We start from the raw sequence: 23663 nt of genomic DNA, 5'->3' as shown, positions 1-23663 counted from the left end.
GAGGGGAGAGAAGCAGACCTACTTCTTAAGAGTTCAAGGGCTCTGCTTCTTAGGCTACTGGACACCATTAGCTCCAGAGGGTTCGATCACTACGGTACGCCTAGGTGCTTGTTCCCGGAGCCGCGCCGTCGCCCCCTCACAAAGCCGGAAGATAGAAGCCGGGTGAGTATGAGAAGACAGAAGACTTCAGTGACGGCAGAAGAGGTACCGCGCAGCGGCCGCGCTGCGCGCCATGTTCCCACACATCACAGCACTGCAGGGTGCAGGGCGGGGCGCCCTGGGCAGGATGAGACCTCAGATCAGACTGGCATGAGTAGTAACAATGCTCCGGGCACTAGTTAAGGGACCCCCGCCAGTATAATCAGAAATTTGAACGGGACTGAAGCGCGCCATGTAGGGGGCGTGGCTTAGCCGCACAGCTCTGACCAGCGCTATTTTCTCTCCTCAGAAGCTGCAGAGACGCTGACCCTGTCCTCTGCACTGCTATACAAGTAACAGGGTGAAAAACGGGGGGGGGGGGCACATGCAATTTAGTGCTGATTGATTTATATAAAAAGCGCTAATAGGTCTGGGCAGTCACTTTACTGGCCTCAGTACCGGGATAGGCGCTGGGTGTGAGCTGGCAGAACTCTCTCTGTGTCCCTCTTGCAGGCTTTATTGTGGAGCTGTCTCCTATAGCCCCAGTGTGGTTGTGGGTGTCGGTAGGTGTGTCTCGACATGTCTGAGGCTGAATGCTCTTCCCAGGAGGAGGCTGGAGCGGGGACAGAAAATACTGTGAGAGTGACCGTGTCGGCACCTCCGACGGATGATTGGGGGAATATGTTGAGTGTTTTAAATGCAAACGTGACAAAATTGACTAAGAGATTTGATAAATCCGAGTTTAAGAACCAAACATGGAGAAAATTCATGGAAGATGCTTTGTCACAGACCCAGACCCCTTCGGGGTCGCAGAAACGTGCATTTGCCCAGATAGTAGATACAGATACCGACACGGACTCTGATTCCAGTGTCGACTATAGTGATGCCAGATTACATCCAAAACTGGCTAAGAGTATTCAGTACATGATTGTGGCGATAAAAGACGTACTACATATCACTGAGGATCCTGCTGTCCCTGATACTAAAGTCTGTGGGGGTAATTCCAAGTTGCTCGCAGCAGGAATTTTGTTAGCAATTGGGCAAAACCATGTGCACTGCATGGAGGGGCAGATATAACATGTGCAGAGAGAGTTAGATTTGGGTGGGGTGTGTTCAATCTGCAATCTAAATTGCAGTGTAAAAATAAAGCAGCCAGTATTTACCCTGCACAGAAATAAAATAACCCACCGAAATCTAACTCTTTCTGCACATGTTATATCTGCCTCCCCTGCAGTGCACATGGTTTTGCCCAATTGCTATCAAAAATCCTGCTGCGATCAACTTGGAATTACCCCCTGTATGTATAAAGGAAAGAAACCTGAGGTAACGTTTCCTCCCTCTCATGAACTGAACACACTTTTTGAAAAGGCTTGGGAAAATCCTGACACAAAGATTCAGGTTCCCAAAAGAATTCCAGTGGCATATCCATTCCCCTCTGGGGACAGGGAAAGGTGAGAGTCAATCCCCACGGTAGACAAGGCTTAATTGCGTCTATCCAAAAAGGTGGCGCTTCCGTCCCCTGACACGGCATCCCTAAAGGATCCTGTGGATCGTAAGCAGGAAAATACACTGAAATCCATTTATGTCACTACAGGGTCGCTACTCAGGCCTGCCGTTGCTGCGGCGTGGGTGGGTAGCGCTATTGAAAAGTGGGCAGATAACTTGTCATCTGAGGTAGATTCCCTAGACAGGGATAGTGTACTTTTGACTCTGGGTCACATCAGGGATGCTGCAGCATATTTAAAAGAAGCTGTAAGGGATATTTTCCTTTTGTGTTCAAGGGCCAATGCCATGGTGGTCTCTGCAAGGAGAGCGTTGTGGTTACATCAATGGAATGCTGATGCTGACTCTAAGAAGGTGATGGAGGCTCTACCGTTTAACGATAGGGTTTTGTTTGGCGATGGCTTCACTGACCTGGTGTCTACAGCTACCACGGGTAAGTCTTCATTTTTACCTTATGTCCCTGCACAGCAAAAGAAATCGCCTCACTATCAGATGCAGTCCTTTCGGCCCAATAGATTCAAAAAAGGACGTGGGTCCTCCTTCCTTGCTGCAAGGGGGAGAGGTCGGGGAAAAAGGTCACAGGCTGTGGCAAGTTCCCAGGAGCAGAAGTCCTCTCCGGCTTCTACCAAATCCACCGCATGACGCTGGGGCTCCTCTGCGAGAGTCCGCACCAGTGGGGGCACGTCTCAAGCTCTCCAGTCAGGTCTGGGTACACTCGGACCTGGATAGTAGACATAGTAACCCAGGGGTACAAATTAGAGTTTCAAGACGTGCCCCGTCACCGATTTTTCAAATCTGCCTTGCCAGCTTCTCTTCCAGAAAGGGAGATAGTAAGCGCTGCGATACTAAAGTTGTGTCAAAATCAAGTGATTGTCACGGTACCCCCGTCTCAACAGGGGGAAGGTTTTTATTTGAGCCTGTTCGTGGTCCCGAAGATGTGCTCAGTCAGACCGATTCTAAACCTAAAATACCTCAATTTCTTTCTGGAAAGATTTAAATTCAAGATGGAGTCTCTACGAGCAATGATCTCCAGTCTGAAGGAGGGGGATTTTATGGTGTCGGTCGACATAAAAGATACATACTTACATGTGCCCATATATCCTCCACATCAGGCTTACCTGAGATTTGCGGTGCAGGATTGTCATTACCAATTTCAGATGTTGCTGTTTGGTCTATCCACGGCTCCGAGGATTTTCACCAAAGTAATGGCGGAAATGATGGTTCTCCTGCACAAGCAGGGAATCACAATTATCCCGTACTTGGACGATCTTCTCATAAAGGCGAGGTCCAAGGAGCAATTGTTGAAGAATGTTGCCCTTTCACTGACTATTCTGCAACAACATGGCTGGCTCCTAAATTTGCCAAAATCACAGTTGGATCCAACGACACGGCAGTCGTTCCTGGGTATGATTCTGGATACAGAATTGCAGAGAGTGTTTCTTTCAGTGGAAAAAGCTCTGGAAATACAGAACATGGTAAAACAGATTCTGAAACCGGCAAAGGTGTTAGTTCTTCACTGTACTCAGTTGCTGGGGAAGATGGTGTCGGCCTACGAGGTCATTCCGTATGGCAGGTTCCATGCCAGGGTGTTTCAGTGGAACCTGCTGGACCAGTGGTCCGGGTCTCACCTGGACATGCACCGGAAAATAATTCTATCTCCCAGGACCAGAATTTCACTTCTTCTGTGGTGGCTGCACAGTTCTCACCTTCTGGAGGGACGCAGGTTCGGGATTTAAGATTGGATCCTGGTGACCACAGATGCAAGCCTCCGAGGCTGAGGAGCAGTCACACAGGGAAGAAACTTTCAGGGAAAGTGGTCAAGCCAGGAAGCTTGTCTACACATAAACATTCTGGAATTAAGAGCCATCTACAACGGCATACTGCAAGCAGAACATCTTCGAGGTCTGCCGGTTTTGATTCAGTCAGACAACGTAACAGCAGTGGCGTACATAAACCGCCAAGGCGGGACGAAAAGCAGAGCGGCGATGGCCGAGGCCACAAATATTCTTCGCTGGGCGGAAAAGCATGCCAGCACTCTGTCAGCGGTCTTCATTCCAGGAGTGGACAACTGGGAAGCAAACTTCCTCAGCAGACATGATCTCCGTCCAGGAGAGTGGGGTGTTCATCAAGAGGTCTTTGCAGAAGTGACAAGTCATTTGGGAGTTCCTCAAGTGGACATGATGGCGTCCCGCCTCAACAAGAAACTTCAGAGATATTGTTCCAGGTCAAGGGACCCTCAAGCGATAGCGATGGACGCCCTAGTGACACCGTGGGTGTTTCAGTCGGTCTATGTGTTCCCTCCTCTTCCAGTCATTCCAAAGGTGATAAAAATTATAAGAAGAACAAGGGTTCAGGCGATCCTCATTGTTCCGGATTGGCCAAGAAGGGCCTGGTATCCAGATCTTCAGGAGTTACTCATAGAAGATCCCTGGTCTCTTCCTCTTCGGGAGGACCTGTTACGACAGGGGCTGTGCGTGTTTCAGGACTTACAGCGGCTGCGTTTGACGGCGTGGAGGTTGAACGCCAAATCCTAGCCCGAAAGGGAATTCCCAGTGAAATCATTCCTACACTTCTTCAGGCTAGAAAAGAAGTAACGGCAAAGCATTACCACCGTATTTGGAGAAAATATGTCTCTTGGTGTAAATCTAAGAAGTCTCCCATGAAAGAATTTCACCTGGGGCGTTTGCTCCATTTCCAACAAGCAGGTGTGGATGAGGGCCTAAAGTTAGGCTCTATTAAAGTACAGATTTCGGCCTTGTCGATCTTTTTTTCAAAAAGTATTGGCCTCTCTTCCAGAAGTTCAGACCTTTGTTAAAGGCGTGCTGCACATCCAACCTCCCTTTGTGCCCCCAGTGGCACCATGGGACCTTAATGTGGTGGTGCAGTTTTTGCAGTCACATTGGTTTGAACCTTTACGCAAGGTTGAGTTAAAATTCCTTACTTGGAAAGTGGTCATGTTGTTGGCCTTGGCAAGTGTCTGAGTTGGCGGCTTTGTCTCACAAGAGCCCCTACTTGATTTTCCATGCTGATAGAGCGGAGTTGAGAACTCGTCAGCAATTTCTACCGACAGTGGTTTCGTCATTTCATGTTAACCAGCCAATTGTGGTGCCAGTGGCTACTGACGCCCTGGCGGAGTCAAAGTCTCTTGATGTGGTTAGAGCTTTGAAGATCTATGTCGCCAGAACGGCGCAGATTAGGAAAACAGAGTCTCTGTTTGTTCTGTGGGCTCCCAACAAGATTTGGGGCTCCTGCTTCTAAGCAGACTATTGCACGCTGGATCTGTAATACGATTCAGCAGGCGCATTTTACGGCGGGATTGCCGTTACTGAAATCGGTGAAGGCCCATTCTACCAGGAAGGTGGGCTCTTCTTGTGCGGCTGCCCGAGGGGTCTCGGCATTACAGCTTTGCCGAGCTGCTACTTGGTCGGGATCAAACACCTTTGCAAAGTTCTACAAGTTTGATACCCTGGCTGAGGAGGACCTCTTGTTTGGTCAATCGGTGCTGCAGAGTCATCCGCACTCTCCCACCCGTTCTAGTGCTTGAAGCATCCCCAGCATCCTCTAGGACGTAAGAGAAAATAGGATTTTAATACCTACCGGTAAATCCTTTTCTCTTAGTCCGTAGAGGATGCTGGGCGCCCGCCCCAGTGCGGGCTGTGTCTGCAGTTATTGGTTATTGTTACACACATGTTGTGTTGAGTTCAGTCAGCCTGTGACTGATGTTGATCATGCCGTTGCATGCGTTGTTGTTGAATGCCATGTTGTACGGCGTGTTAGTGGTGTGAGCTGGTATGTATCTCACATTAGTTTAAAATAATTAAATAAATCCTTTTCCTCGAAATGTGCGTCTCCCTGGGCACAATTCCTATAACTGGAATCTGGAGGAGGGGCATAGAGGGAGGAGCCAGTTCACACCCATTCAAAGTCTTATAGTGTGCCCATGTCTCCTGCGGATCCCGTCTATACCACATGGTTCTTGAAGCATCCTCTACAGACTAAAAGAAAAGGATTTACCGGTAGGTATTAAAATCCTATTTTCTGTAATGCTTCAAAAGGTACATTAGGCATGAAAGCTGCAGGCAAAATGGTGCTGATAAAGACTGCTCAATCTCTATACTTGGCATAGCATTGTGTAGACCAGGAGAAAATGTCTTCTCAAAAGATGTGTCAATTAAACGTGTCAAGCGCGCCCTAAATGTTTTATAGTGCTACCTGCTGTCTTTATTGCTTGATCTCTCATCTCCTTCCTGACAGAATGAAAGACATCCGGGTGCAGACTTTCAGTGTGCAATTTGGTTTTAAGAATAGGTTCCTTGCCAGTGACATTGTGTTTGCTGTGATTTCACTCTTGGAAAACACAGAGAAAGATGAGCATGGGACGGATAACTTTATCATGGCTTTAGATAGCTTGTCCAGGTAAATTCTATTCTTGATATACTTTTATTCTGCTAGGCTAGTCAAAATTGTACCTCTTGTGGAAATGCAGTAAAAATCCAAGTAAGTTTAATCTTGTATGGGGTCTAAAGAAATTCTTTATCAATCCGTTCTCATTAGGTATTACCTAACAGGAGCAGCAGATTGTAATTCTCTATTTTAATATGATCACATTTTGATTTATTTTCATTTAATCTTAGGAGCAACCTGGCCAAACTGCACCTTGGTCTGGATCTTGCCAAGAAGCTATTACGTGCCATTCAACAGATTGTGGCGAGCTGCATTTGCACTAATCTTATTTTGTCCCAGGGTCCTTTCCTATACTGCTATCTCATGGAGGTTTGTATAAGACGCACAAGCAGCCTCTTCTGTTTAGTACATAGGGCCACCTAGAAGAATTTGGTGTAGTGTTCAGATTGCGGTATTACACACAGGTCTCCCTGGGCAGATGTTAATGTCTACTGTTTTCTGATCCCACAAGAAGGGAGTCAGCGACAGGAATGTTTAATAAGGCTTTGGTACGCAAAACGCTCTAGTCACACATTTAGCATCATTGTCATCAGTTCAGCTGATCTCTTCCAGCTTAGCCATACGTTTCGGAAAAGTGCATTCACACCCATCATTTTAATATGAATACACATAATAGGACATTCTCAATTATAGAAATGTTCATGCAATGCTATATTGCTATTTAAATATTTAAACTATAGCCATTTCAGCTAATAAATAAAAGTTCATAGGTCAAATGGATGTTTAAACATAATTGAAAGATGAGAAAATTTTGGATTAACTGCTGTAGCAGATTTATGCATAATCTTACCCCTAATACCCAATTTTTATATGTTTCCACTTATTTCCCAAGGTATTTGCTCTATCAATAGATTTGGTCCTACTGGTTAATTCAATTTTCTTCATTGTGTTTCGCCCTGAAGAATATCTTTTACTGATAGGGACTGGATGAGTATTATACCCCTTTTCCAACAAATTTTTAACTCTGGTTATTGTCAGGGCAGCCCAGATCGAGGTATGCTGGGAAAGGGTCGGATAAAAATAACCCAGGGTGCGTTACCTGGGAATCCGACCCTGGTAGATACCAGTAGCACCGACCCGGGTGACAGTGTGGTATAAACTGTGCGACTCAGGTCACGCTAAAAGTATACAGAAAGCCGGATCAACTGCGATTGGAGTCGATGTTATGTGAAACTGGTTGGAACTGGGTTCGAAAACCTGGGTTGGCATTTTGGTGCAAAAGGGGTAGTAGAAACGGGATGCAGTCAAAATACCAACAGTCAGAAGATTGACAGCAGGATCCCAATGAGTAGAATCCCAACACATACCGGAGGTATGTACAGGGGTTATCATTAGGTTTAGGCTGCAGGAGGGGACAGTTAGAGGTTGGGTAAAAATACTTACCAGGATGTGTCGGTATCCTGTTGTCGGTCTTCTGGCTGTCAGGATCCTGACTGGCGGTATTTCGTATCCAACCCTTTGAAGCTGTCCTTGAGATGGTTTCCCTGTAGTTTTTTCAGTTACAGTGGGGCAGTGATGGATTTTAATGAGTGCTTTCAAAAAGTTTGATAAGTTCTTTTAAAAAGTAAACGGTTACATTATTGCATTGGTCTTGTGTCATAAAGGGAATATCCATTTTCTAAAAGATTACCTGGCACAGTCCTTTGTCTTACTGTGGCTCAGTTAACACATGAGATGAAGTAACACCTCTTTGCGTGTTTCTAAAAGCATTGACTTTTAGCAAAGAGAGGACAAATACCATATAATATACTTTATTATGTTGCTTAGTAAAATATTTCTCTTACGTCCTAGAGGATGCTGGGGACTCCAAAAGGACCATGGGGTATAGACGGGATCCGCAGGAGCTTGGGCACACTGAAAAGACTTAAACTGGGTGTGAACTGGCTCCTCCCTCTATGCCCCTCCCCCAGACTTTAGTTAAACTTTGTGCCCAGGACTGACTGGACACTCACAGGGGAGCTCTCCTGAGTTTCTCTGGAAAAGACTTTTGGTAGGTTTTTTATTTTCAGGGAGACCTGCTGGCTACAGGCTCCCTGCAGCGTGGGAGTGAGGGGAGAGAAGCAGACCTACTTCTTCTTAGTTTAAGGGCTCTGCTTCTCGGCTACTGGACACCATTAGCTCCAGAGGGTTTGATCACTTGGTGCGCCTAGCTGCTTGTTCCCGGAGCCACGCCGTCACCCCCCTCACAGAAGACAGAAGACAGAAGTCGGGTGAGTATGAGAAGAACAGAAGAATTCAGGACAGCAGAAGACTTCAGGACGGCAGAAGACTTCAGTAACCAGCGCCCTGTGCAGCATGTTACTGAGGTTTGTAGGGCCGGCAGATGCTTGTTCGGTGCCCGCCGGCATTTTCAGGATTTTTAATTTGGCAGGCTGAAGCGCGCCGGGAGGGGACAGAGCTTAGCTGCGCGGCTCACAGGCGCCATTTTCTCCTCACACGCGGCATGCAGGAGACGCTGGTCCGGGACCTCCACAAGCTCCATTAAAGTAACGGGGAGCTTATCGGGGGGGGGGGGGGGGGGGAGGGCCGCACAGTAGCTGGTGCAGATATGGTATTATTGAGGCAGCGCTGGTACATATATTCATTGGTGGGATATATGGGCGCTGGGGTGTGAGCTGGCATACTCCCTCTGTGTTTCTCTATCCAGGCTTCCTTGTGGGCCTGTCCCCTGGCTGAGGCATTGTGTGTGTGTGTCAGTGGGTCGATACTAGGTGTCAGCATGTCTGAGGCTGAATGTTATTCACCGGAGGAGGTTATTGGGGGAGCAGATGCGGGTCTGTAGTTGGCTCTGTCGGCGCAGCCGGCACCTGATTTACTTGCACTGTTGAATACAATTAATTCTTATGTGACTTCTTTATCAAAGAGATTAGATAAATCTGAATCACAGACCAGACACAGGTGTGGAAAAAATCCACGGAGGATGCTTTGTCGCAGGTACAGACCCCTTCGGGGTCAATAAAGCGGCCGTTTACTGAAGTGGTAGATGCTGATACCGACACGGATTCTGAGTCCGATGTCGACTTCACTGAGGCTCCTTTACATCCAAGATTAGTTAAGAGTATTCAGTACATGATTCTGGCTATAAAAGATGTGTTACGCATTTCTGAGGAACCTGCCGTACAGGAAACAAGGATTTGCTTGTTTAAAGAGAAAAAACCTGAGGTGCAGTTTCCCCCCTCTCATGAGATGAATACTCTTTGTGAAAAGGCTTGGGAGTCGCCGGACAAGAGGTGGCAGATTCCCAAGAGGATTTACATGGCGTATCCTTTCCCCTCTATTGATAGGGGAAAATGGGAGGCGTCTCCTAATGTTGATAAAGCTTTATCTCGTTTGTCTAAGAAGGTGGCGCTTCCGTCTCCTAACACGGCAGCTCTCAAGGATCCGGCGGATCGCAAGCTGGAGACGTCTCTGAAGTCCATTTTCACTAATACGGGTGCATTGCTCAGACCTGCTGTGGCGTCGGTATGGGTGAGTAGTGCTATTGCTAAATGGGCTGAGAATTTAACTCCTGATATGGATACCCTTGATAAAGATACTGTTCTTTTGACTCTTGGTTATATCAAGGACGCTGCAGATTACCTGAAGGATGCTGCGAGGGATGTTGGTCTCTTGGGGTCAAGAGCCAATGCCATGTCGATTTCGGCCAGGAGGGCGCTGTGGATCCATCAATGGAATGCTGATGCCGATTCCAAGAGAGCTATGGAAGCGTTACCCTTCAAAGGTAATGTCCTGTTTGGGGAAGGCTTGGCGGACCTGGTTTCTACCGCGACTGCGGGTAAGTCGTCTTTTCTTCCCTATGTTCCCACTCAACACAAAAAGCCACCACATCAGCAGATGCAGTCCTTTCATCCAAATAAATACAGGCGAGGAAAAGGTTCGTCCTTTCTCGCTTCAAAAGGTAGAGGAAGGGGAAAGAAGTCGCCTGCAGTGTCAGGCGCCCAGGACCAGAAGTCCGCCCCTGCCGCTACCAAGTCCACCGCATGACGCTGGGGCTTCCCTGGGGGAGTCCGAACCGGTGGGGGGGCCGTCTGCAGTTCTTCAGTCGGGTCTGGGTCCAATCGGACCTGGATCCGTGGGTTCTAGAGATTTTATCTCAGGGTTACATGCTGGAGTTTCAGGAGACGCCCCCTCACCGGTTTTTCATGTCGGCCCTGCCAGTGTCTCTTCCGGACAGGGAGGTGGTGTTGGCAGCAATACAAAAGTTGTGTTATCAGAGGGTCATTGTTCCCGTTCCCCAGTCTCAACGGGGGGAGGGGTTCTGCTCGAGCCTTTTTGTGGTGCTGAAACCGGACGGTTCGGTCAGACCGATTCTGAACCTAAAGTCCCTCAATCCATACTTAAAAGTTTTCAAGTTCTAGATGGAATCTCTTCGAGCGGTGATTGCCAGCCTAGAAGGGGGGGACTTTATGGCGTCAGTCGACATAAAGGATGCCTACTTACATGTCCCGATATATCCTCCGCATCAAGCTTTCCTAAGGTTTGCGGTACAGGATTCTCATTACCAATTTCAGACGTTGCCGTTTGGGCTTTCCACGGCCCCGAGGATTCTCACCAAGGTCATGGCAGAAATGATGGTTCTCCTTCGCAGGCAAGTGGTTACAATTATCCTGTACTTGGACGATGATCTGATAAAGGCGAGGTCCAAGGAACGGTTGCTGAGGAGTGTGAATTTGGTACTGTTGGTGCTGCGACAGCACGGTTGGGTGCTAAATTTGTCGAAATCTCAGTTGATTCCGGCCACTCGGCTGTCTTTTCTGGGCATGATTCTGGACACGGAGTTACGAAGAGTATTTCTTCCAGAAGAAAAAGCTCTAGAACTGTAGTTGATGGTCAGGGAACTTCTGCGGCCGAAGAGTGTGTCCATCCATCACTGTACTCGGGTTCTGGGGAAAATGGTTGCGGCGTACGAAGCCATTCCGTTTGGCATGTTTCATGCCCGGGTGTTTCAGTGGGATTTGCTGAGCAAATGGTCCGGGTCTCACCTGCACATTCACCGGAAGATAAGTTTATCTCCCAGAGCCAGAATTTCTCTCCTGTGGTGGCTACAAAGTTCTCACCTCCTAGAAGGACGCCGCTTTGGTATCCTGGACTGGGTGCTTCTGACAACAGATGCAAGTCTCCGGGGCTGGGGTGCTGTCACCCAAGGAAGAAACTTCCAGGGGAGATGGTCGCTCCAGGAAGCGTCTCTCCACATAAATGTTCTCGAGTTGAAAGCCATTTACAACAGCCTGCTACAAGCAAGAAGCCTTCTTCAGGGTCGATCTGTCCTGGTACAGTCAGACAACATCACAGCGGTGGCACATATAAACCGTCAAGGCGGAACAAGGAGCAGGGCGGCAATGGCGGAGGCCACAAGAATCCTTCGCTGGGCGGAACAACACGTGAGCGCCCTGTCAGCAGTATTCCTACCGGGAGTGGACAACTGGGAAGCAGATTTACTCAGCAGACATGATCTCCATCCGGGAGAGTGGGCTCTTCACCAAGAGGTTTTTGCGGAGGTGACGGAGCGTTGGGGAATTCCGTTGATCGACATGATGGCGTCTCGTCTCAACAAGAAGCTCCCGAGGTATTGTTCCAGGTCAAGAGACCCCCAAGCCAGCGCGGTGGACGCCCTGGTGTCTCCGTGGGTGTTCAAGTCGGTGTATGTGTTCCCTCCACTTCCTCTCATTCCAGAGGTACTGGGGATCATTCGTCGAGCAAGGGTTCAGGCGATTCTCGTCGTTCCAGATTGGCCAAGAAGGGCCTGGTATCCGGATCTTCAGGAATTACTTGTGGAAGATCCTTGGCCGCTTCCTCTAAGAGAGGACCTGTTGTCGCAGGGTCTGTGCGTGTTTCCAGACTTACCGCGGCTGCGTTTGACGGCATGGAAGTTGAGCGCCAGATTTTAGCTCGTAAGGGTATTCCTGGGGAGTTCATTCCTACTCTCATTAAGGCTAGGAAGGAGGTTACGGCGAAACATTATCACCGTATTTGGAAGAAGTATGTTTCCTGGTGTGAGACTAAAATAGCTCCTGCGGAAAATTTTCATTTGGGTCGTTTTCTCCACTTTTTGCAGGCAGGTGTAGATGCAGGCCTGAAATTGGGCTCCATCAAAGTACAGATTTCGGCATTGTCTATTTTCTTTCAAAAGGAATTAGCTGTCTTCCCTGAGGTTCAGACGTTTGTGAAAGGAGTAATGCATATTAATCCTCCGTTTGTGCCTCCTGTGGCTCCATGGGATCTTGACGTGGTCTTACAGTTTCTCATGTCGCCCTGGTTTGAACCTTTGCGTAAGGTTGAGTTGAAGTTTCTTACCTGGAAGGTAGTCACGTTGTTGGCGCTGGCGTCTGCCAGGCGGGTGTCTGAGTTGGCGGCCTTATCTCATAAGAGCCCATACTTGATTTTTCATTCATATAGGGCAGAATTGAGGACTCGTCAACAATTTTTACCGAAGGTGGTGTCTTCGTTTCACATTAACCAACCTATTGTGGTGCCGGTGGCTACGGATGCTGTGGCAGTTCCAAAGTCTCTGGATGTGGTGAGAGCTTTGAAAATATACGTTGCCAGATCGGCTGTTGCCAGGAAAACTGAGGCGCTGTTTGTCCTGTATCCTTCTAACAAGATTGGTCATCCTGCTTCAAAACAGACTATTGCACGCTGGATTTGTAGTACGATTCAGCAGGCTCATTCTTCGGCCGTGCTACTGGTGCCGAAGTCAGTAAAAGCCCATTCCACCAGAAAAGTGGACTCGTCTTGGGCGGCTGCCCGAGGTGTCTCGGCTTTACAGCTTTGCCGAGCGGCCACCTGGTCAGGTTCAAACACTTTTGCTAAGTTCTATAAGTTTGATACCCTGGCTGATGAGGACCTTGCGTTTGCTCAGTCGGTGCTGCAGAGTCGTCCGCACTCTCCCGCCCGGTCTGGAGCTTTGGTATAAACCCCATGGTCCTTTTGGAGTCCCCAGCATCCTCTAGGACGTAAGAGAAAATAGGATTTTGGTACTTACCGGTAAATCCTTTTCTCCTAGTCCGTAGAGGATGCTGGGCGCCCATCCCAGTGCGGACTGTTACTTGCAGTGTATTCTTGTAGGTTAACTTGGTTTATACACGGGTTGTGTATTTCTGGTTTTCAGCTTGTTGCTGTTGTTATTTCATACTGTTATCTGGTTTACTGTTACTCCAGTTGTACGGTATGTTTGTGGTGTGGGCTGGTATGTTTGTAGCCCTTAGTTTACACACAAAAAATTATTTAAAAAAATCCTTTCCTCGAAATGTCCGTCTCTCCTGGGCACAGTTCCTATAACTGAGGTCTGGGGGAGGCGCATAGAGGGAGGAGCCAGTTCACACCCAGTTTGTCTTTTCAGTGTGCCCAAGCTCCTGCGGATCCCGTCTATACCCCATGGTCCTTTTGGAGTCCCCAGCATCCTCTACGGACTAGGAGAAAAGGATTTACCGGTAAGTACCAAAATCCTATTTTTCTTGTTTTATAGTTCTATCCAATTTCTGCTTTTGCTCTTTATGCTGAAAATCTTGCAGCTGTGAAAGCGTTTTTCTTTTTCTATGTACAGGGAACTCCGGATGTAAAGATGTTCTCCAAGCCTGTATCCTTGTGTCTCCTTTGTAAATACCTGCTGAAATCATTTGTCTGTTCTGTGAGTAATATTCTCTCACCCACAACATCGGTGATAAAAAAGTAATTTATATTGGTTTTGACTTGTAACACTTTGATGTCAAGTAATCCTGATCTGAACAACATGTGTAAAATAATAATGTAACCATTCCTACAGCCTGTTAGGTATAATACATGTTATGGGATCCATCCATTATGCAGGAAGTCCCAAAATACACAATACAAAAGGAAAAGTAAATAATTGCTATGTTTTGATAAGTTTGATATACCAAAACAATCACTTGTACCCCTGTCAGATCTCCAATACCGGATCCCACCTGGGAATTGGAAATGGGTCCTTCCTGGGTGGGATCCGGCATTGGAGCCAGGTCGGATGCCATAGCGGCGCTGGACGGAGCCAACGGCAGGGGTGGAGGCGGCACTGGGAGATAAGCTCATCTCTGCACCGCCTCTGCCCATGTAGTAAACGGGGCTCTTTACGCTGCCACTGACCCAGTATTCAACCCGGGAATAGTCCTTCTTATTACCCGGGTTGAATTACCGGGTCAGGTGACCCGGGAATTCTCATGGGGCCCTTTCACATCGCACACTGACCCGTAACGTAATAGGGTTATTTTTGCGATGTGAAAGGTGTATTAGTGTTTCTTTCTATAGTTACTATTCAGTCCATTTGTTTATTGTTACTACTAAAACATCAGATACAAATGGAGTGAAATTACAAAGCCGTCGAACAAGAAATCCAAGGGTAAACACATGTTAAAAACAATTCACTTTAAATTTCATCTAATAATTACTGACTTGGAAAAAGAAACCTTTTGTGAAACCTACTTGTGCGTGATTAATAGTCCTTAGTTGCCTTTTGGATGGTTTTTAAAGATACTGAAATGACTGTGGTCTGTGATCATGGGGGAAATGTATTATCTTCCGTTATGGGGGGGAAGCGGTATCAGCGTTCGTTATGTTCGCTATATCGCTTCCGTCCATGTATGACACTGGAGGTGTGTGCTCAGTGACCCGTCTCATTAACGGCACTGCTGTCTTTTAAATATATGGCCGATGTGCAGAGTAATGTAAGTACGGTCAGTTACAATGACCATTCCGACACTGACAGCTGCAGGTGTCTTTGCATATACACCACAGTTAGGGACCGCGCTGATACTGCCCTCTCCTGGCTGTCCTCCTACCTCTCTGATCATTCCTTCTGTCTTCTCTCCCCCCCCGACTTCCACTAACTGTAGGTGTCCCCCAAGATTCTGTTCTTGGTCCTCTCCTTTTCTCTCTCTATACGTCCCCTTTCTCCGGCAGGGTCCACAGGATAACATCGGGATATGATGAAGCGACAGCGGATTTGCACCAAATCGGTCAAAGCTTTTCGGCCTCCCAGCATGCAACGGGCCTATCCATATATCCCCGGCTCAGGCACATCAGTTTTTTTTTTGCTGCGGCAGGCGCCGGACCGTGTACAGAGGGGTGTAGTACGGGTGACCGGCGGTCTCCTGACCGACGCCGGGATCACGGCAGCATACCGATGCCGGGATCCCGGCGGGGAAGGGCGAGTGCAGCAAGCCCCTTGCGGGCTCGCCACACTGCGGGCTCGGTGGCGACCTGCGGTCGCCACGGGTTCTATTCCCACTCTATGGGTGTCGTGGACACCCACGAGTGGAAATAGTCCCTGTTGGTCGGCATGCCGACCATCGGGATAGTGAGCCGTCGGGCTCACGGAGGAGGTCATGTGACTGTCGGTCAGCCGACCGGCGGTCACATGACTACCACCCGTTCAGAGGGCTGCTGGTTTTTAGCAGCCCTAAGCTTTCTTATTTTATTTTTATAGTCTTTCTATTTTTTCTTGAGTGATCTTTCTAAAAAGCGTCGTACACGTACCTTAGAAAGAGTCGCTCCAACAACTCTCCACCGGGTTGCGACAACGCTTACACGAGTACAGTGCTGTTTCGGCGGGCGTCTGTGTCAGATATACTAGCAGGTCCAGCAGACGTTACCAGGCTGTGGCCGGAGCACGGGGAGAAGGTAAGGCATCGGTTCCGCTTAGAAGGGGAATACGGACACAGCGCACTGTTTTGGGAGGAGACTATCAAACAGTCACTGACGTGGCTGCCACCTAGGCGCTAGGCCTTAGGGATAATATGCTCCAGGAATAATAGGAGGCTGCGATCCCTAGGGTTGATGTCAGCATTGGGGAGTCAGGCGCTCTCCTGGTCGCCCCTCCCCCTCGGTTTATGACCAGTTTCCTCCGAATCTCCCGCCATGAACTGTTTTCCCGCTTCCATCTGAGACACTGTATACGAAGGGTACCCAGTCGCAGCATGGCGGCTGTGTGACTGGTGCGTCTGTGTTCACTGAGCGTCTGTGTTCACTATAGGTTCATGGAATGGCAGTGTACACTAGTAGCGTCTGGATCCTCTCAGCGTTCGCAAACGTATTGATCGGTCCTGGAAACGGGGTGAGTCTCTCTGTATCCCACTGTACTGAGTATGGGTAATACAGCACTAAGTCTCTATCTACCTTTTTGAGTGCGAATGGTTAGATAAAGTGCCTATTGCATATGAGTCTGTATACTATTACTGTTGTTTATTTCGCTATGTGTCTGAATACGGTAGATCTGTTTAAACATGATTCAGTAATATGTTCTCCTAGATTCTTGAAATGTATCTGCAGTTGATGATGTGCTCATATTGCTTATTATACGAATGTATAACATGTGACTGACTGCTAGTGTGATTGCTGACTTTACTATATATTCTGTCAGTTTTTTTTCTATTCCGATCCTCATTGCTGGTGCATAAGCAGTGTAGGGTCGCATTGTATGTCACTTTAAAAAGCTTAAAGTGATTACAGTCACATTGTGTAGTACACTGTGGAAGTTTTGATTATTTATCATGTCTAAGAGCGGCAAAGGTGAGGAAGATACACTCACAGCAACACCAACACTCATATCATGTTTGTCTTGCAAAGCTGTGTTATTCCCTCAGGATCTGGTTCAGGATGGTTTGTATGCAATTTTTTTTAGCTTTCACCAGGTGTTCTTGAAAAATACAAGTCAGATTCAGGTGCAGGTTGATACGCCTTGGGCTATGTTTGCACAGACATTATCCAGTATAGCTGAGCGGATAATTCCAACTCCTGTACCAGGTATGGGTTGCACAATGAACCCTAACATGCAGCTTCCCACCTACGGTTTATCACTTCCAGCAGCAGCCTCTCAAAAGAAACAGGCTGATAAGCCAGTGGTAAGTAAATCTTCATCCTCACAGGCTACACATGTTTCAGATGAGGATTCATCGGAGGATGAAAGCTCAATAAACTGTGTTTCGGCATACGAAGAGGAGGAGGAAGGTCTCAGCTCAGCGGATATAGCGGAGTTACTTAAAGCAATGAAAACCATTCTAGAGGATTCAGCAGAGCCTGTGTTAAAACCAAGGCACCTTTGTTTAAACGTCCCAAAACAGTTAAGACTGAGTTTCCGGGGTCAGATCAGCTGACGGAAATCATGGAAGAGGCTTGGGCTACGCCCAATAAGAAGTTTAGAATTCCTAGGAAATGGAATTCCAGTTATCCTCTTTCAGCTGGGGATTGTTTAAAAAGGGAGGTGGCTCCCAAGGTAGCTACGCATGTAATTCGATTAGTGCGAAACTCTACTTTACCTCTGCCTTCAACATCATTAAATAATGTCACAGATAGGAGAGTGGATGGTTTTTTAAAAACCATTGTTTTCCTGTCTGGGGCTGTCATAAGACCAGCCATGGCTTCAGCATGGATGGCAAAGGCAGTGACTGCATGGGCTAATGCATTGGATGGAGGTTTTTCAATGGTTTCCAGAGAGCAAAAATCCCATACAGTACATATAAAACAGGCTGCAATGTTCTTGGAAAAAGCAGCATTGAATATGGGTGCTATTGCCTCCAGGGCATCAGCTTCAACAATAGCTGCTCGTAGAGCAGTTTGGCTAAGTACATGGAAAGCTGATTCAGAATCTAAGAAGGTTTTGGAAACTTTGCTCTTTTCTGGAGATATTCTTTTTGGTAAAGAATTGACAGATATTTTGGAGTCAGAAGCAGACTCCAAGAAGGTAAAGTTTCCTTCCACATACAAATTCAAACCTAAAGTTCCAGCTTTTCGGCCCTTTCAGGACAGGAAAAGGTGGTTGCAGGCAGTCTGGTATGACTAGAAAGCATTGGGCTACCAGAGGACCGGTTGGTAAAACAGAAAATAAGCCATCAGCCTGATGGTGCTGGCCTCCCCCTGGGTAATCGAAGGTTTTTTTGTACTAGCCCGTCTCGGGTAGATATGAATGCCAGGGCTTTGCAAGAGGCAGTTCAGAAATTGCTTCAGTCAGGAGTAATCATTCCAGTGCCTCCTGCACAACGAGGACAGGGTTTTTACTCCAACCTGTTTCTAGTTTAGAAGCCAAATGGGTCATTCCGGCCCATTCTCAATCTCAAAGTGCTGAACAAATACATTTGAGTACCTCGGTTTCATATGGAGACTTTACTTTCCATCATTTTGGCCATGGAGCCAGGAGATTATATGGTATCCCTGGATATCCAGGATGCTTACCTACATGTTCCTATAGCACTGTCCCATCAGTGCTATCTCAGGTTCGCTATCCTCCAACAGCATTTTCAGTTCCAGGCGCTACCTTTTGGGTTAGCCACAGCCCCCAGAGTATTTACCAAAATTATGGTGGTACAGGTTGAGTATCCCTTATCCAAAATGCATGGGACCAGAGGTATTTTGGATATCGGATTTTTCCGTATTTTGGAATAATTACATACCATAATGAGATATCATGGCGATGGGACCTAAATCTAGGCACAGAATGCATTTGTTTCATATATACCTTATACACACAGCCTAAAGGTAATTTTAGCCAATATTTTTTTATAACTTTGTATATTAAACAAAGTGTGTCTACATTCACACAATTCATTTATGTTTCATATACACCTTATACATATAGCCTGAAGGTCATTTAATACAATAGTTTTAATAACTTTGTGTATTAAACAAAGTTTGTTTACATTGAGTCATCAAAAAACAAAGGTTTCACTATCTCACTCTCACTCAAAAAAGTCTGTGTTTCTGAATATTCCGTATTTTGGAATATTTGGATATGGGATACTCAACCTGTAATGGCAGCTTATCTCCGCCAGCAGGGGATAAGAATTTTTACGTACCTCGACGATCTTTTAATCCTGGCAAAGTCGCAGGAATTGCTCCTATGTCATCTGCAACAGACAATAACGTGTCGGCAAAGTCACGGGTGGCTCATAAATTGGGCAAAATCATCTCTGGTTCCGTCACAGCGGATGACTCACTTGGGGGCTGTACTGAATTCAAGTCTTCAGAGTAATTTTATCTCTGAACAAGATATCCAAGGTTCAGTCAAGGATTCAGGAGTTGCTACACAGTCAAAAGGTATCCATTCACGCAGCAATACGTGTGATGGTATCAACATTTGACATGGTGGAGAATACACAATTCCACTCGAGGCCTCTTCAGCATCTGATCCTTGCCAAATGGAATGGTTTGCATCAGATGATAAAAACGCAGACTATGGTCCTTACGATGGAAGGAAGAAGGTCATTAGCCTTGGGCTACAGACATCCCATCTGGACAAGGGGGGACCCTTTTGGATATCAGATTGGGAAATTCCGACAACGGATGCCAGTCTCCAGGGCTGGGGAGCAGTGTCAGGAAGGTTGTGTTTCCATGGGCAATGGACCAAGAAAGAAGGTTGCCTGCCAATAAATGTATTGGAACTTCGGGCTATATACATGGCACTGATTCAGGCAAAGGACATTCTGCGGGGAAAACTAGTTCAGATCTGCTCGGACAATGCAACGGCAGTAGCGTACCTCAACCATCAGGGAGCAACTCTCAGCCAAAAAGCTATGAGGGAGGTAAGTCACACACTAAAGTGGCAGAATTTCATCATCTAGCCTTGTCCGCAGTTGTCGTTCCAGGAGTCCTAAACTGGGAAGCGGATTTTCTCAGTCGACACGCCATTCAGGCAAGCGAATGGGCTCTACACCCAGAGGTCTTCCAGACTCTAGTCGACAGGTGTGGTTTGCCACAGATAGATCTAATGGCATCCCATCTGATCAAAAAGTTCTCGCATACGGGCCAAGAACAAAGGACCCCAGAGCGATCTTTGTGGATACCCTGTCGGTGAGATGAGACTTTCATCTGGCCTGTGTTTCCTCCAATCACCTTATTACCCAGGGTGGTGAGAAAGATAAAGCAAGGAAAGGGTGCCGTGATACTAATAGCTCCGGCTTGGCCCAGAAGACATTGGTACACAGATCTGCAGAGAATGTCGATGGATGCTCCACTCCTGCTCCCTCAACTTCCAGATCTACTGATGCAGGGTCCTTGTTACCACAGATATCTGGATCGATTGTCTTTGACGGCGTGGCTCTTGAAACCTCTATCCTGAAGTCAAGTGGATTCTCACAACAGGTAATTCAAACAATGCTCAGAGCAAGGAAAACTTCCTCAGCTCGCACTTATCACAGAATATGGCAAACCTATATTCATTGGTACAGTGAAAGGAAAATGGACCCTAGGTCTTTCAGAGTTTCCAGGGTCTTATCATTCCTTCAGGCAGAAATGGTAAGCCTGTCGAGACATAGAAGGCGGGGAAACGCGTCTGTATCATCTCCTAGTTTACGGGACACAGCGGAGGATCACTTATCAGCCGGCCCGCTTACTATTCACCGCATTGCATAAGAAAGGGGTCAAAGAGGTGAGAAGTGACCATACACGGACTCCAGATAAGGCAGACGGGAAGAGCTGCATCCGGGAGGGACATCATCCAAACCGAGCTTGGGACATTCTTGCTGAACGGTTTACAATCACACTCTGCTAATTCACGTGTTCATGAGAGCTTTGGACTGCTTAATATATGCTGCATGGCCATGCATGAACGCTTCTAACTCTGAATTTGGGAGCTGAGAGAAAAAAAAGCTACTAACCATATTATAGAGCCAATAGATGCTGAGTGCAATTACTAATCACAAGTAAAACGGCTTTTAAGTGCATGATTTATTTGCTTACATCTTACATGTGGAGTCAATAGCAAGTGTGCTGAATGCTTAGGTGGTACAAAGTATCACTGAAGATTAGTTGAAAGAGACTTTGGGGGTAATTCCAAGTTGATTGCAGCAGGAAATTTTTTAGCAGTTGGGCAAAACCATGTGCACTGCAGGGGAGGCAGATATAACATTTGCAGAGAGAGTTAGATTTGGGTGGGTTATTTTGTTTCTGTGCAGGGTAAATACTGGCTGCTTTATTTTTACACTGCAATTTAGATTGCAGATTGAACACGCCACACCCAAAGCTAACTCTCTCTGCACATATTTTCTCTTACGTCCTAGAGGATGCTGGGGACTCCGTAAGGACCATGGGGGTATAGACGGGCTCCGCAGGAGATAGGGCACCTAAAAAGAACTTTGACTATGGGTGTGCACTGGCTCCTCCCTCTATGCCCCTCCTCCAGACCTCAGTTAGATCTTGTGCCCAGAGGAGAAAGGGTACAATGCAGAGAGCTCTCCAGGGTTTTCTGTTTTAAAGAATTTTGTTAGGTTTTTTATTTTCAGGGAGTCCTGTTGGCAACAGGCTCCCTGCATCGTGGGACTGAGGAGAGAGAAACAGAGCTGGCTTGTCAAGTTGGGCACTGTTTCTAAGGCTACTGGACACCATTAGCTTCAGAGGGAGTCGGAACACAGGTCTCACCTGGGGTACGTCCCGGAGCCGCGCTGCCGTCCTCACAGATGCCGAAGATAGAAGCCAGGTGAGTATGAGAAGGCAAGAAGACATCAGGCGGCAGAAGACATCAGATCTTCATGAGGTAAGCGCGCAGCGGTAAGCTGCGCGCCATTGCTCCCAGTACTCACACACAAGCAGGCACTGAAGGGTGCAGGGCGCAGGGGGGGGCGCCCTGGGCAGCAATATTCCTCATTTTGTGGCAATATAAGCAGGATTAGGCTGTGGCACAGTAAATCCCCCGCCATTTTTTATATAAGTTTACTGGGACCGAAGCCCGCCGTCGGGTGGGCGGGGCTTGATCCTCAGCACTAACCAGCGCCATTTTCTCCACGGATACTGCATGAGGAAAAGCTGGCTCCCTGATCTCTCCCCTGCTGAACCTTCACAGGCTGGAAAAAAGGAGGGGGGGCACTTTGGAACGCAGTGAGTGGGAATTAAGGCTATATATATCAAAAGCGCTATCTGGTATATATATTCCAGTGTTTTTAAGCGCTGGTGTGTGCTTGCATACTCTTTCTCTGTCTCTCCTAAGGGCCTGGTTGGGGTTTTGTCCCCTTATAGGTTAATCCCTGTGTGTGTGTGGGGTGTCGCTACGTGTGTGTCGACATGTCTGAGGCGGAAGGCTTCTCCAAGGAGGCGGTGGAGCAAATGAGTGGTGTGTCCCCGTCGGTTGTGCCGACTCCGGATTGGATGGACATGTGGCATATGTTGAATGCAAGTGTGGCATCTTTACATAAAGGGCTTGATAAGGCTGAATTAGGGGGGACATCAGGGGGTCAATCCTCGGATTGGACCGACTCACAGGGCCCGTCGGGGTCTCAAAAGTGTCCCTTAACACAAGACCCTACTACCGACACGGATTCTGATTCCAGTGTTGACTATGACGAAGTAAAATTGCACCCTAGGGTGACTAAAACCATTCAGTGTATGATTGTGGCAATAAGGGATGTGTTGCATATTGAGGATGAACCCTCGGTCCCCGACACAAGGGTACACATGTTTAAGGAAAAGAAACAGATTATTAATTTTCCCACATCTCATGAATTAAATGATTTCTTTGGAAAAAGCTTGGGAGACTCTGGAAAAGAGACCGCAGATCCCCAAAAGAATTTATATGGCATACCCCTTCCCTAAGCAGGACAGGGAGATTTGGGAATCATCCCCCACTGTGGACAAGGCCCTGACGCGCTTGTCCAGGAAAGTGGCGCTACCGTCTCCTGACACAGCGGCCCTTAAGGACCCTGCAGATCGCAGGCAAGAAACTACCTTAAAGTGTATTTATTCTCATACGGGGGCTGTGCTAAGACCGACAATTGCGTCGGCATGGGTGTGTAGCGCAATTGCAGCTTGGACAGATGAGCTGACAGATCAATTTGATAATATGGATAAGGATACTATATTCTTAACTCTAGCCCATATAAAAGACGCAGTCTTATTTATGAGGGATGCTCAAAGGGACATTGGATTGCTGGCTTCTAGGGCCAATGCCATGTCTATCTCAGCGAGAAGATCCTTATGGACTCGCCAATGGACGGGTGATGCGGATTCCAAAAAACATATGGAAGTATTACCCTATAAGTGTGATGTATTGTTTGGGGATGGGCTGACCGACCTGGTTTCCACAGCTACAGCAGGTAAATCAAATTTTTTACCATATATTCCCCAACAGCAAAAGAAAGTAACACCCTATCAGATGCAGTCCTTTCGGTCGCACAAGTCCAAAAGAGGTCCGGGATCCTCGTCAGAGGTAAGGGCAGAGGCAAAAGAGCACCTGCTTCGGCAGGTGCCCAGGAACAAAAGTCCTCCCCGGCTGCTCCAAAACCCACAGCTTGACGCTGGGGCTCCCCTGAGGGAGTCCGCACCGGTGGGGGCACGTCTTCGACTTTTCAGTCAGGCCTGGGTCAGATCAGACCTGAATCCCTGGGTGTTGGAAATAGTTTCCCAGGGGTACAAACTGGAATTCGACGAGGTGTCCCCGCGCCGATTTTTCAAATCGGCCCTACCAGCTTCCACATTGAAAAGGGATGTAGTGTTAGCTGCAATTCAAACGCTGTGTATACAGCAAGTGATAATCAAGGTTCCCCTGCACCAGCAGGGAAGAGGTTACTACTCAACCCTATTTGTGGTCCCGAAACCGGACGGTTCGGTCAGACCTATTATGAATCTGA

At 47.5% G+C, this 23663-nt stretch overlaps 1 protein-coding gene across 2 annotated transcripts in view; it reads left to right on the top strand.

Annotated features, from left to right (window-relative positions):
* CDC45 (cell division cycle 45) overlaps window positions 1-23663 on the top strand; it is a 155175-nt gene that overhangs the window by 80867 nt on the left and 50645 nt on the right. For both annotated transcript variants that reach the window (XM_063964768.1, XM_063964767.1), the window contains exons 13-15: window positions 5896-6057; window positions 6276-6414; window positions 13649-13732. In XM_063964768.1, coding sequence (XP_063820838.1) covers window positions 5896-6057; window positions 6276-6414; window positions 13649-13732 — 385 coding nt within the window. The remainder of the gene's footprint in view (window positions 1-5895; window positions 6058-6275; window positions 6415-13648; window positions 13733-23663) is intronic.

This window comes from Pseudophryne corroboree, chromosome 1 (genome assembly GCF_028390025.1).
Source record: "Pseudophryne corroboree isolate aPseCor3 chromosome 1, aPseCor3.hap2, whole genome shotgun sequence".
In the NCBI taxonomy this organism is placed as follows: domain Eukaryota; kingdom Metazoa; phylum Chordata; class Amphibia; order Anura; family Myobatrachidae; genus Pseudophryne; species Pseudophryne corroboree.
This window is presented reverse-complemented; position numbering and strand designations above follow the sequence as displayed.